The sequence below is a fragment of the Strongylocentrotus purpuratus genome, unplaced genomic scaffold, assembly GCF_000002235.5.
Source record: "Strongylocentrotus purpuratus isolate Spur 01 unplaced genomic scaffold, Spur_5.0 spur5_scaffold_19, whole genome shotgun sequence".
NCBI lineage: Eukaryota > Metazoa > Echinodermata > Echinoidea > Camarodonta > Strongylocentrotidae > Strongylocentrotus > Strongylocentrotus purpuratus.
Window position 1 is genome coordinate 10,436,295 of NW_022145604.1, and position 14,099 is coordinate 10,450,393.

At 37.4% G+C, this 14,099-nt stretch overlaps 1 protein-coding gene across 1 annotated transcript in view; it reads right to left on the reverse strand.

Annotated features, from left to right (window-relative positions):
* REJ7 (receptor for egg jelly 7) overlaps positions 1-14,099 on the reverse strand; it is a gene marked incomplete at its 5' end in the record, with an annotated part of 83,624 nt that overhangs the window by 65,299 nt on the left and 4,226 nt on the right. The window contains 3 exon segments of the mRNA NM_001098445.2: positions 559-645; positions 10,187-10,515; positions 13,661-13,816. Of these exon segments, the coding sequence (NP_001091915.2) occupies positions 559-645; positions 10,187-10,515; positions 13,661-13,816 (572 nt within the window).

Sequence of the window (14,099 nt, forward strand, 5' to 3'; positions counted from 1 at the left end):
ACTTAACATCAGAAAAAGAGGATCATGGGGGACTAATGGTCACCGATTAGACATTGTTTGCTAAATAGAGGGCGCAAGTATCTATAAGTCGTGCAATGGGGCTTTAACAATTCTACCATATTACTAGGGACTTGACCAATAAGCGCTTCATTGACAATCAGGAATTTGAATTATATTTTTTGGCATACTGGTAGTCTCTCTCAAAAGAGGGGTGATCCACGAGAATTTGGAGCAACTACAAATCAGTCTTGTAAAAGTGTTTTGGACTCTCTGCAGTAGCTTCATAAGGGAGTTAGTGCAATCTAACTTACTAGTGATGCAAGCTTAAACAATTTTTGAATGCTGTCCTGACATAAATTCAATTCTATTTAGGTTACAACAGTATCTTAACTACTGATGGGGCTACCCGGTTGAAATAATACCAAATCAATAGATGAATAAATAAATTAATGAGATTACAATTCCTTCTCACTAATACATGTAATACCTTGAGGCTGGGAGTTGCCTTTATGAGAAAAATACCATTTCATGGTCACAATAAAACAAGCAAATACTTACCACATGAAGGGTTTTCTGTGCACTTCCAAGTTCATTAGAGGCATTGACCGTCACTGTAAAAAGCCCCTCCTGTTTAAAGACATGAGCCTGGAAAAGCACACACAAAATAAAACAAAATTAAGTAAGGGATATATGTAAATTATCTATAGTAAAAATTATTAAAAAAACTTTGCTTATTGTAACAACCAGCTTTTTGTTGTTGCAAGAAACTGTCACAAATTGAATAAATTAAGTGCTTGGTTCGTTTTCATATTAAACAAAAAAGAAAATTCATCAAATCTGGAATTGTAAGGAAGCATACAGGTTTTCCTTAATTATTATTTCTTTGCTTATGTTTTTAATACCAATTTAATCTAATTCTTTCTTTTACTTCATTGAATACATATTGATATGAACTACTGAATTGCAAGAAAAATATCAACAATGGACACAGCCTTGCATTATTATGAAAATATATCAATGGAATTCATTGATTTCTTTTTTAATGTAAAGAGGCAAAAACTAATACATGATCAGCAGACAAAAAATAAAAAAAGATTAGATGTATGCACAGCTGGAAACTGACAGATATAGACTCTGCTCACGGGTATAGGTATTGTGGTAAAGTGTCAAATAAGAATCCTGGCCTTCAGACAATGCCCCCATGCACATTTCAAAATCTTGAAGAAATTATAACAGCTAAATTTAGGATGGTATACTCAATATTTAACTTCTGGGTCAGCCTGATATAAGAGCCTTTTTTTCCATTTTGGCTGATACATGCATGTACTCCAACATACCTGGATCTATTTGTAAATAGTATTTTATGTTATTTTCTTGTACGTATATCATGTCGTTTTCAATTTTCTTCTGTTGTATTTTTAGGCTCCCGGTGAATTACGATAAATGAATGAATGAATTTACGTCTCCAGAAATGGGAGAATTTTTTTCAAATAATACAATTAAGTAGAATTACAATGGTTGCATTGAATTTACTCTTGGGATTTGCATGAAGAAAGAAAAAGTTGCAAAAATATAACACCCACACAACAAATCCAGTACAAGATAATAACGGTCACTGTCACAAAGTTTAAGATTGCACCATGAAATTATCTTCAGGTGCTGACAGCAGCATCTTGCTCCTTTTAATAAAAACTCTATAAAATCTCAGGAATGTCGGCAAAGTCTTCCATCTTTCATTAAGCAGTTTTTCTTCATTTTTTGAGGGAAGATAAGAGTTATCTCAAGCGCTATCAGTAAATCTTCTCTTTTGAGCATTTTCATCTTGTCAACATAACTCATCTGATTGTCTTTTCATCCCTGATGAATTGGATAAATGTCCTTCAGAGAGATACAAACTGTCTCTTCAGAGGTCTGGCTATTAAAAACAAGAACTTCTGTGTGGCTGTACAAAGGACAGTCCTACAAATAACCCACCCACTGCCGCCCACACTGGATAGGCCAATGTCATGCCCATCGTATCTCTCTCTTAACCCGGGAATTAAAGGAGTAATTACAATTTCCCAATTTTCTTGTAAAGTTGGATGCTGTAAAAGGCTATCCTTTATATAAAAATATCAATGGGTCTACTTATGTGTAGCTGTGAGTATAATGCTCATCAGTATTTTCATATTGGGTAATAATTACTCTTGCTTTGTAAAGGCCAGGCATATTTTGGGTTTGATTGATTCATTTACAAATAGTAACTTTTAGTTTAACAGATTTTCAACACACTTTCGCTGATCTCTCTCTTATCTCTCTTCTTATTTCCACAATGGACTTCCTCTTTAACATTGTTTAATGATGGTTGCAAAATTAATACTAAAATATGCATTTTTTATTCAACTAAGTCATTAAAAGTTTGATGTTTTTTCATTTCAATAATGCTTTTAAATCACACAATCTCCTTGAGATTATCTTTTAATCTGAACTTTTATCTAGTGGCGGCATCATTCAGAAAATATCAAAAAGTGATGAATGGGATGTTTGGATGGCATATTCTCTAGACAATTCCTTCCCATCCTCATAAATCATCTGGGATCTCTTTTGATAGCATCAATCTTGAAGCAATAGCCATGTTCACACGAGGCGATAGCAGTTTTAAACTTTACATTTGCAAACCTTAAAAGTTAAAAACAATGATTCCCGATGAACGATGAAGGTTCTCATTAAGGGACCAAGACAACAAGTCGTCGCTTGGCTGGCAGAAGGGCATTAGTTTGAATTTCAGGTAAAAATGGAGCGTTAAGCAGAAGGGCGTTAGCACTAAAAATGCCTCAAAATTTTATAAAACTGACTTATTTCCAAGAAAAAAATTGTTGCCGTGTTCTACTTTAACATTTCTATTAGTCTTTTAAGTTTAAACCAATTTTCGGGACGAAAAGCAGTTTAAATATAAAACAAATCTTTAAATGCGAAAAGTAGTTTTCGAGTCGCTCCCGCGCTAACGCCCTTCTGCCAGCCGGCCAGAGAAATATTCAATGTTTTAACTACCAAGTTAATTGCTTATGCATGGCACATAACTTCAAGTGAGGACCCTCTGCTGATCGTAGTTCTTGCACTAACCTTACAATCACTTGTAGCTTATAACTTTGAGTAAACTTAAAGTTTCATAAACATGACTGCGTTGGCATGGTCTCTACACTACAAGATCACTTTGAGGTTTAATTCCAGAACCTAAACTTAAAGGTAAAAGGCTGTCGTGTGAACCTAACTCATAGTATTTCTGCATTACAGAAACTGATCATCAATGACCCACGTGTGAACTTTGCCTTAATGCAGAAATCCTGGAAAGCATTCACCACTTTTTTCCTTACTTTTAATAGAGTTTTATTCTTTTCATAACTTTTGTCCCATTCTCCACCATGTCTCACTTCAGTCTTTTACTCCCTTTTTTCTCTTTCTCTTTCTCTTTCCCCTATCCTCTTCCCTCCATCTCATCTCTTCTTTTCTCTTTTTCTCAATTACTTTCTCTCTTTATCCCTCCATTCTATCTCTTTCTCCCAACCTCTCTCCCACTACCTGCTCCCATTTCTTCCTCCCTCTCCACATCTTCCTTTCCCCCTATCTCTCCTTTGCCCTCTTTCTCTCTCCCTCTCGCTCACTCTCTTGCTCTCTTTTTTGCTCTTTTTCCGTCTCTCCCTAATCACCTCTGTCTGTGTGTGTGTGTGTGTGCGTGTGTGCGTGTGTGTGTGTGTGTGTGTATGTGTATGTGACTCTCTCTCTCTCTCTCCCTCCCTGATCACTGTCCCTCTCTGTCGTCCTCTTTCTCCATATCTGCCCCCCCCCCCCCCCCAATTTTAGTGAAACATTTGTTTATACATATTTCTTTTGAACTTTCTGCCTCTCTTATAAATTGTGTTTAATACTTTGCCTGCTTTTCTTAGTCTATGTAGTAGAACAGCAGTTCATTGTCTGGGCTACATTTAAGTAGGTTACATTTGTCATTAGGTGCATCACCACTAGCCCAGCCCACCCAACCACAAGCTTGAGATGATAGACTGATTGGCACTGCTCAAAGCAACATGGTCATCTAAATTCATGTCTATAGATTGCTTTACTTCACTGACACAGTTTATAAAGGGGTGTAATTCTAGTAGTGTAAAATTTAGTTTTCAACGATGGTTTTTCTATATTGGTTTTTCTGCAGTATAAATGAGCCTACGATCTAGTGTCTTTTAAACAGCAAGCTCTTCAGCTGATTGTCAAAATATTGGGTTTCTCAAACAAGCCCAAGCCTTAAAAACAAAATGTGCTATTTTCATCTTAATTGTGAATTCCATGTAGCTTGAGCTACCAGATACCCGTGTAGCTTTGTTTGGACTAATTTGGCCAGATCAGAATAAATGGGCTGTGCATTTTCAAAACCTGGGCAAATGGAGACGGACCTATTTTGGGGGTTCATATAAAAGGAGAACACCCAAAATATGCCATTGTGTTGTCCTGGTTGAAAAAACTGGTTGAAATGGCCACAAGGGAGTTTTGTTTTAATGTCACCTGCTAATACATTCATACCTAAAAGCCCTTTTAAACTGAGTACCCTGCATACAGGAACTGGGTCATTCCAGTAAAAAGCCTATGGGGCAGGTTTTTAATAGTCATCAGGTTAACAGTAGGGCATGTTGTTTGCATTTTATGTCTATTGTGCTTCCTTTTGATGGAGTTTGTATGACTCTCTGTTTAAATTACATTTTCCATAATTCTAGTTCTCTTTACAAACAAGTGTGAATTTATTGAGAAATCTCAGGGCTGTCTGGAGTAGACAGTAAATCATCAAGAAATTCAGGTCTTAGTTTAATACAATAAAAACTGGGACAGTTCAGAACTTAAAGGCAAAGACCAGTATTAAAAACGCCCCAATTTCAAAAAAATGAAATGGAAGCACTTATTACCAATCATGTGAAAGAATATGTTTTGACTACATGATGATAAAAAAATTTGCCGGGAAACCGCCTACTAATTGATATATTTGGTAAATTAGTTTATCTATTGTTATGTGATAGATAAAACGCATGTGTCGTGCATGTGTGCATAGTCCCATAAACATCTTTCTGTATATGGTGCTTGTAACTTTACCAAGACTGGGCCAAATTTCTTATCATTTTAATGATTCCAGATCCTTGCAGTACACACCAATACTTATATGCTAGATGATCAACCTTCTCTGATCGATTCCACAACGTTTCTTTCACAATGCAATCGCATGACCAGAACTGATCTTTATCTTTAAGGGAGCTTTCAATTCTTGTGTTTAAATTAAAACTGAAGCCCGAAATTAGTGTTGTAACATCACAGATATCTCCAATTCCATTTTACCACGCGGGAAGGACTTTCATTTAACTGTGATGTGCAGTTGAAGGCGCCGATTTGTGCTTGTGAACTTGTCACAAATAGTAACAATGTCGATTTTAGAAGAATATGTAAGATCATTAATGCAAATTAAAAACAGAGGACCTAGGATAGAACCTTGTGGTATGCCATGTGTAATAGAAGAAATATTGGAGGAATTATTATTATAAACTACATATCGAGATCTATTACAAAGATTGCTTTCAAACCAAGATGACAGACAAATTGGAGTGTTGTTCTAGTTTGGGTGTTGAAGCAGTCAAGGAATTACATTTGAACAGCCATTTCCTTTGCTTCAAAAAGCTTGCGAGTACAATACTTACCAATTCTGAACATGTATTAACCTGTACAGAAAGGCTGTACACAACAGTGTAATGAGGTACCAGAGTACACTCCCAGGCTTACAAGTGAATACTCGAATATTCGGACGCCATGTTTTTTTATAATTTTTTTGAATTTTTTTGAATTTTTTTGATTTTTTTTGAATTTTTTTGATTTTTTTTTGTTTTTAATTTTTGTTTGCCACCACCATACCTTTGGAGCAGTTTCCCAGTTCTGTCGCCAAAAACGCATGCAATTTTACTTCGAGTTGCAGTTGAAGGTGCCGATTTAATAATCATAATAACAGTAAACAATGCTGTTTTAAAAACCAAAGATGACAGAATAATCCATTTTCCTCCAAGTCCAAACAGAAATCCAGACATGTGGTCCCAGTTTCTGAGTGGTGAGTTTGACAATGCTTGAGTTGGGAAACATTTTTACCGACGGCACCATGCCAGCGGCCGCCGCTCACCCAGGCACGGGTAAGCATCGGCCTGGACATATTTTTTTTTTTTTTTTTTTTTTTTTGCCGATTTTTCGGGTAAGAGAAATCGTACCCGAGTAGTTGTCAACCGTGCGCTTACTCGAGCATTCGACTACACGTCGCAGCCCTACCGTACAGCATTCAAATACATCAATGTTATCAATATTTTCTCCCTATTTGCCAAGTTTCATTAATATATATTATCTCTTGAAGCCATGAATGGAGAGAGGAATCCATTCCATCCCCACAGGCCTACCTTTAACAGGATAGTTTTCCAATGACGTTTCGATAAGTCTATGTATTTCCTATGAAGAGTGTAATTCAAAATTAGAAACTTGCTTGAATCGAATCTGGAAATCTATTTAGAGAGAACTTGCTTCAATCAATACTGTAAACTGCTTTTTGAGCCAGAAGTACAAAGTCAGGGACCCTGCTATTGTTAGCTTACAACAAGTAAGGTAGGATCGAATTGGTGGAGAAACTATTTAAATGAAATCACCCAGAATCTAGACTCCACAAGAAGCAACAACTCAGAGTAGTGTGAAGCTGGCCTTTGAGCCCCGATCAAAATCTGGGGTTAAGTGACATTGGTTTAGTGGCAATTGACTCCAGGCAAATCAAAACAGACGGTTCATTCATTGGGCTTTCATTGGGCTGATCTGAAAAGAAAAGCGGCTGTAATGGGCAACTTTGTCCTCCAGTAATTGAGGCGGTGACAGACATTGTGATGTGGTTTCCTCATAACCCGAAAATTATATTCTCTTGAGTGAGGGTATTATCGGAGTATAATGAAGACTATTCAAACGCTGATATGTATCTGAGGCAGTGTTCTATTATAAAACAGATGCCTGTAGGTATAATATTTTGACAAATGATTTGAACAGGTCCCCTATGTCTACCCCCCCCCCCCTCATTCTGTACCCTAAAGATTAGAGAAGGATAAAAAAAATATGTTTCTCCCAAAAATGTGAGGAAATACATTTACTATAAAAATTGGTTAAACAACATTTCTCCTTGATACAAATTGGTCAACTCAGGATGGCGTTATACGTCATCCTAACCCATTGACTACTGAATTCTCATGGTTGCTATGGTTTTCATGCAGGAACAATCTGGTTACGGGAGGGAAGGGATGGTAAGGCACAAAATGAATTTGAGGCATGCATGCTCTTGTACTTTAGGCTTGGTTACTACCCAGATTACAAAAAATCTTCACATAAACTTTGACATGATATCACTTCTTGTTTTGCAATCTCTTAAAGCTACACTGTCAGTACAAAGTTATACACTGCAAGTAACGTTATACCAAGACAAACAGTTGGCCTAATTATTCTTGTAATAAACAGAGGGAATTGAGACTGCATATTCAAGTAGAAACCTGGTTATTGTGGGAGAACAATGAGTGTTCTTTCATATTAACTAACTTCTAGTTAATCCTCATGTTTGTCATGATGAAACCTTTAAATTCAATTCAATTCACTTCAATTATATTTGGCATCATGAGATCAAGTACAAATCAAGTATACAGAATATAAAATAGGCCAGGAAACCTAAGAAGCAACTTGTGCTTGTAAATAGGGCCCCTGTCTTAAACATGTTTCAACATAGTGCAAACCCAAAATACTTCTTTGTGATTTAACAATAATATGTAATGATTGATTTATTGTCATAAATTATGGTATATTGAGTCATGCTATTCTTTCGCTGTATTTACCACACATTTTTGATTTTAAAAATATGTGCATGAATATGATGAGGTACATGTAATTAAAGTCTGAACAGTAAAGTGCAGATTTCTGGAATCAAAATTATGCTCCGTCAAACTCTGTGCCAAAAGCTTCATTCACACTACAGGTACGACCGGTCCCTGAATCAGGACAACCAGTGGTCCGGTCGGGACTTTGATGTCAGAGGTCAATGAGAGATTTGTGGTAGTCTTTATAAGGTTGGTAGAGGTCTGTTGGCGATTGGTATCCTGAGCATTTTGATAGGCTAGAGGTTTACGCTGCTGCTTCAAAAACCTTCTTGTCAAAAAGTTTTTCTTAGTCTTCCAAGGGTAAGGGGCAGTAATTGTCAGACTAATTGCCGACTGATAAACAATATTGGGTATATATATATTCATTGTTTTGGAGATATATATATATATATATATATATATATAAATATACATCTCCAACAGTGGGTGCCTATTGATTTGGGCAAAATTGCACTTGTGGTAGCAACCAAAGCAACCAAATTGTTAAAGAAACAGTAGGATAATAAACAAGACATTGTTCATCTCATTGTCTAGACTTAACCAAGTGCAGTGCATACTATCACTTTATACACGAGCTAAAACATGATGATTATTTGTTTTATAAGATGGGTCTACAATATCAGTATAAAGTTGAAAAATTGACAGTTGTTATTACCAAAATGCACTCCCCGTCCATTTATCGTAAAAATTAATGGACGCACAGGTGATCTATTTTGACACTTCTCATTGGCTACATTCTTGAACCCATTTTATAACACTCTTTATTACCAGCACACCACATAAATCAAACATTTCAACAAAAATGAGTGTAATGACCTCAATTAATATCTCATATTATTGAAGAAACACTAAATTTGTAAATCTGATTTACCTAAAAAAATAAAGAAGTATGATCTTGGATTCCCTGAACTCAAACAGCTCCTCAAAGTATGACAAAAGGCCGGTCTTCATCAGCTTGAGATTGCCAAATAGCAGGCTAATTTAACTAGCCCGATCACAAATTATCCAGCTAATTTGCATCCTCATCAGCCCGCAGTTGCAAATAGCGGGATATTTGGTCGAGATAATCATCCCAAGATATCTTGGGCTAGTTTGAAAAATGTTCCACTATTTGTCCGGTGCGTCTTTACCAGCCCGAAGATTCGCAATTGAGTTTCGGGTTTTGAGCCGATGAAGAAGCGATTTGTAACTTCAGGCTTATTTCCAAAATCAGAAATAACAGACTATTTGGCAATCTCGAGCTGATGAAAACATGCCTACTAATACCAGTCCTGAAAAACAGGTTACTGACCGAACTAACAGATTAGTGAAGTTTGGCAATCCTCCACCCATGCAATGGTACTCTTTATTACCAGCACACAGCATAAATCAAACACTCCAAAAGAAATGAGTGTAATGATCTCAATTAATATCTCATATAGTCATTGGAAAGGGACATAGATATGCTACTTGCCCCCTGTCCACACACAACATTTTCCGTCATAAGGCGTGATTAGCTATAACGTTTCGCGATAGTGATACCGTTTTGCGATAGTTTTACGATGAAAATTGTGTGTGTGGACGCTCACTAACGATACGTCGTATAACGAAACTAGTCTAACGAAACGCAGGTTTGGGCATCGTTTCGAACTGAAACTCAATAAAGAATCACGCCTAATCACGCCTAATCACGCCTAATCATGGAAAATGTTGTGTGTGGACAGGGGGAGTGTAACTAGTATAACTAACTGGGCGGGGCTTAACGTGACCTCGAGCAAAAGGAGACCAGACCTCTCATTTTCGCTTCCATTTCATGACCGCAGTAGCAAACTGAGCACCTATACGACATTTCGCTGTAGAGTTTCAGGATTACTTTCTTCTGTGTGTGGACATCCTGGCATTTATACGATGATTATTTATACGACCTTTCGTTATAGAGTTTCGGGATAAATTGTTTTGTGTGTGGACACGCTGCATTTTTTATGATGTTATAAAAGGGTTGTATATGATTTCATAACAAAGATCATAAACAGGTGGTATGTTCTTTTATGACCAAATTATAGAAATGTGACATGGACTAACTCCATATGTTTGTCCCTCTCTCTCTCTTTCTCTCTCTCTCTCCCCCTCTCTCCCTTTCTGTTACCTGCGCCATTCTCTTTCTCACTTCCTCCCTTTCCATCTCCTCTATCTCCCTAACTCTCTATCTCTCCCTCACTTTCACTCTCCCTGCCTACAGGTGTCAAATAAATAAATGTTACCTGATGGGAGTGGAGACACATGATGAGGTCACACGATTCCCCGTCTTCCAGGTACGGCGCCGAGGTCACACGACTCCCGTCATCACCAAACCACCAGTCGAACGTCAGGTTGACCCCAATCGAGAGGTAGGCCTGAAACTCGGCCGGCTCGTCAACAAAGACCGCAACGGCGGGAAGATTGGACATGAGGTTGTCATGTTCGGGGACGCAGGACGGGATGTTGCCCTGACCTGGCCGCAGAATGACCTGGAGGTCAGAGGGCACGGGCTGTACCACGTGAAGGACTGTGGTGGCAGCGCGCTGTGAGATGGCATTGCTAGCAGTCACTCCTGCAGGAAGAGAACACAGTGAACAGGATTTTTAATTTTTAGACCACATCTACATGATCTACTAGCCTAGGCCATGAAATGTTTCCCCATAAATCCTCCTATAGTTTGCCAGCTAAGACCAAAAACCAGCTAAAGCCAGGATTGTAATATCCAAATTTCTCTGGAAGCACATAGGGACATTATATCATAATGTGGTCTATATACAAGAGCAGTTTATTATTTTAATATTTGTTATCATCTGATCTGATGAGAGCCAGAATAATATGACTGAAACCCTTGAGGGCCTGGGGGTGTTTCACAAAGATCCAGAGTCGACCTTAACTCTAAGTTGGACTTAAACATTATGGAGAGCCATTTGTAGCCTTAGAATAAAATATATTAACTACCAAAAATTCTATAATCTTAGACTTTTCATAAATTCCACATCAAGAACATGAAATCTTGAATCAACATTTTATGCCTTTAAAATAACTTATACAAAATATTTTCAAAGATGCTAACAGCTTTCCATGATAGTTAAGTCCAACTTAGAGATAAATTCAACTTAGGGTCTTGGAGGCTGTTCACACCGGCAGAGATAGTGCGCGCTAGACCGCGCTATCTGTGCGGTTTGGAAGGGACAACGTCGATTCGGTCCGCCCAACAGCGAGCCACGGCGAGCCAAAACGGCGTGCCACTGGAGCACCTCTTGGGGGTGGTCTACGAGAGAGAGCGCGCTAGAAAAAAAGGGGGTGCTACGATAGACCGCGCTATCTCATTGCGGTGTGAACAGCCTCTTTGTGAAACACCCCCTGGACTAACAAATAGTTTAGGAATTTATAACTATATCTGTGACAAAAGTTAATTGTGGCACTTCATTGTGTGTTCCGTTAGTTGACCAATGCCATTAAAAAGTAAAGGGTTAATAATTCCCTCTTCATAAACATGGAACTCTAAAAATGATATATACTCTCTAAAAAAAATCGAGTGATCACGGACGTCACTCCTCTGGAGAGTGAAAATGTAGTGAAAATAGAGTGAACATTCACTCTTTTCTTCTTAGAGAGCACTCTAAAATCAATCGATTTTCACTCCTAAACAAGTGATCACGGACGTCACTCCCAAGAAAGTGAAAATAGAGTGAAAAAAAATTTTAAATTTTTTAAAGAGAGTACTTTGTATTTATTAGAGCTATTTTTTTAACCATGCATGTGTAGCGATTGAAGGCAGTCTAGGTTGTAATAATCAAACTTTCTATTCCACAATCCTTGCCCCCAATTGAAAGATACAAATGTAAGCCTTTGTCAAATGAGCGATAACTGTGCCAGTTTTTAAATGATCAACAAGCCTGTTTGTTAAAGTTACATAACTTTTCCCCCCTTTCATCCGAACAGCCTTCGCACAAACAGATGAAAAGGTTGAAAGACATGTCTGTGAGTGAGCAATGTATATCTTCCTACATGGAGAGCACAAGTACTGCTGCATTGTTCCAAGAAGCCAGAGAAATGTTTGCATCAAGCAAATAAGTTTCACAACAGCAAGAATCTCAATTGCTACTGTCAGTGGACATGTATGCAGAGTTGGTCTCTCTTCATCAGCTCGAGTTTGCTAAATAACCCGCTATTTTCAGACTCTGGATATTACCCCGAAGCTTGAAATTGCCTCCTCACCAGACCACTCATCACAAACTAGCTCGGACGGCCAAATAAGCCCGCTGTTTGCCAAATAGCAGGATATTTTGGAAATAAGACCAAGATTTCTCGGGATATTTTCTCAACCAAATATCCCGCTAATTGAAACGCAAGGCTGATGAGGAAGCAAATTAAATGGTTAATTTGCGATTGGGATAGTCAAAATAGCGAGTTATTTGGCAAACTCAAGCTGATGAAGACAGGCCTAATAGGACTGGGATTTAGTTTGTATAATTTTGATGCTGCATAAACTACCATCGCTTTTTCTGGAACTTTCTTGTGATTCATTCAAATACCTTTGTATTTATTTAGAGACTGCCCATTCTTCTACCCTCCTTCTTTCTCAGGCAAAGTTAATAAGAAACAACATGATAAGTACATGTAGATCCTGTACTCTTTAAAGGTACTACGTCCCATTTGCAGGCCAAAAAAATGAAAAAGTTAAATTTTAACTGCATTTGAAAGATAATACTAATTTAGAACTTCTCTAAAAAAGGTGGGGTTTGAAGTCTCCAAGTGGGAAAATAAGGACTATTAGTTGTCAAATCGACTTTAGGGCTATAGAGCCCAAAAGTAATAGTCTTGATTTTCAGACAATTGTACCGAATAGTCATGCATTTTATGCTGCGCAAAGATTCAATCAGTTTAATCTTGGCCATCACAAGAAGTGGGTTATTGATGTAGACAAATGCTCATGTACCCTTTACAACTCTTTTCATGTATGTTATTACCAAAGAAGAAAAAAATCCAGTCAGTCACTCAATAGTGTCTGACAGTGAAGTCTAGCAAGTAAACGGGTTTCCTTGCATAATTTGAATATGAGGACATTGCTAATGTTTAAATTTCACAGATAGGACATACATGACATATTCATAATTCCTGCAAAGTTCTACAGAATTTGAGGTTGGCTGCAAAAGGGACATAATACCTTTAACAAGGATTTGGGAGACTTTTGTGTACATGTAAATGGCCAAACAAGTTTTCGACGACGGATGGCAGAAATAGTTGCTCAAGTCTAGAAAATATCAAGTCTGCCAACTCTGGTAAATAACCACATTTTGGACTCCATATTTATATAGCATGCAGGTTTCACCCTGATTGCAAAAGTTTCTTGATGAAAAAAGCTGTTCTACACAATTTACAAAACTTTTGGGTCTCAAACAAACAGGTTAAAACAAGAGTTTGCTATAGCTTTGTTCCTTATACAAATGTACAAAGGTTTATCTGCGCTTGTATGAGAGGAAAACTGACAAATTTGTGTCAATTTTATTAATCATCCATCACCATGCAAAAACAATTAAAAACAGAATGACATGAAATGGGTATATAAACAAGTGAAGGCCTACCTTCACAAAAGATAAATCATAAGGCTTGTACAACAGAGGGCAGCTGAATAAATTTAGCAAACAATACACAAAATAATTAAATTAATAAAATCGATAAACAACACTAAAAATAAATTTCATAGAACATACCTATGAACCAGGCTCCGACTTGATGAAAGGTATAGATGAGGCTGGACGTAGTGGACGTATTGGTGACCGTTTTGATGGAACCCTTGACCACACTGCCGTTGATTGACCAGGTAAAGTTCACATACTGCAGGTCTGTGGTGGCCACATTCAAGATACCTGGTGGGGAAAATGGACATTGGTGTGGATGTTACTATTCTTTCTTACAGAAGCAGATTGGACTAACACTGTCATGACATTGTCCTTTCGAAGTGAGAAACTTTGTCTCCTATCAACTGTAGCAGTGTTTGCTAAAATTGAGTTTAGCATTAAAAAAAAGCATAGCCAACTATGATTACAAGTACTCAAGCTTCATGGTGGATATGAAAAATATGAAAATTTTAAAGAGGAAAAATAAAAGAATTGAATGGAATTGTTTTGAATATTATAGACCCATAGGTTA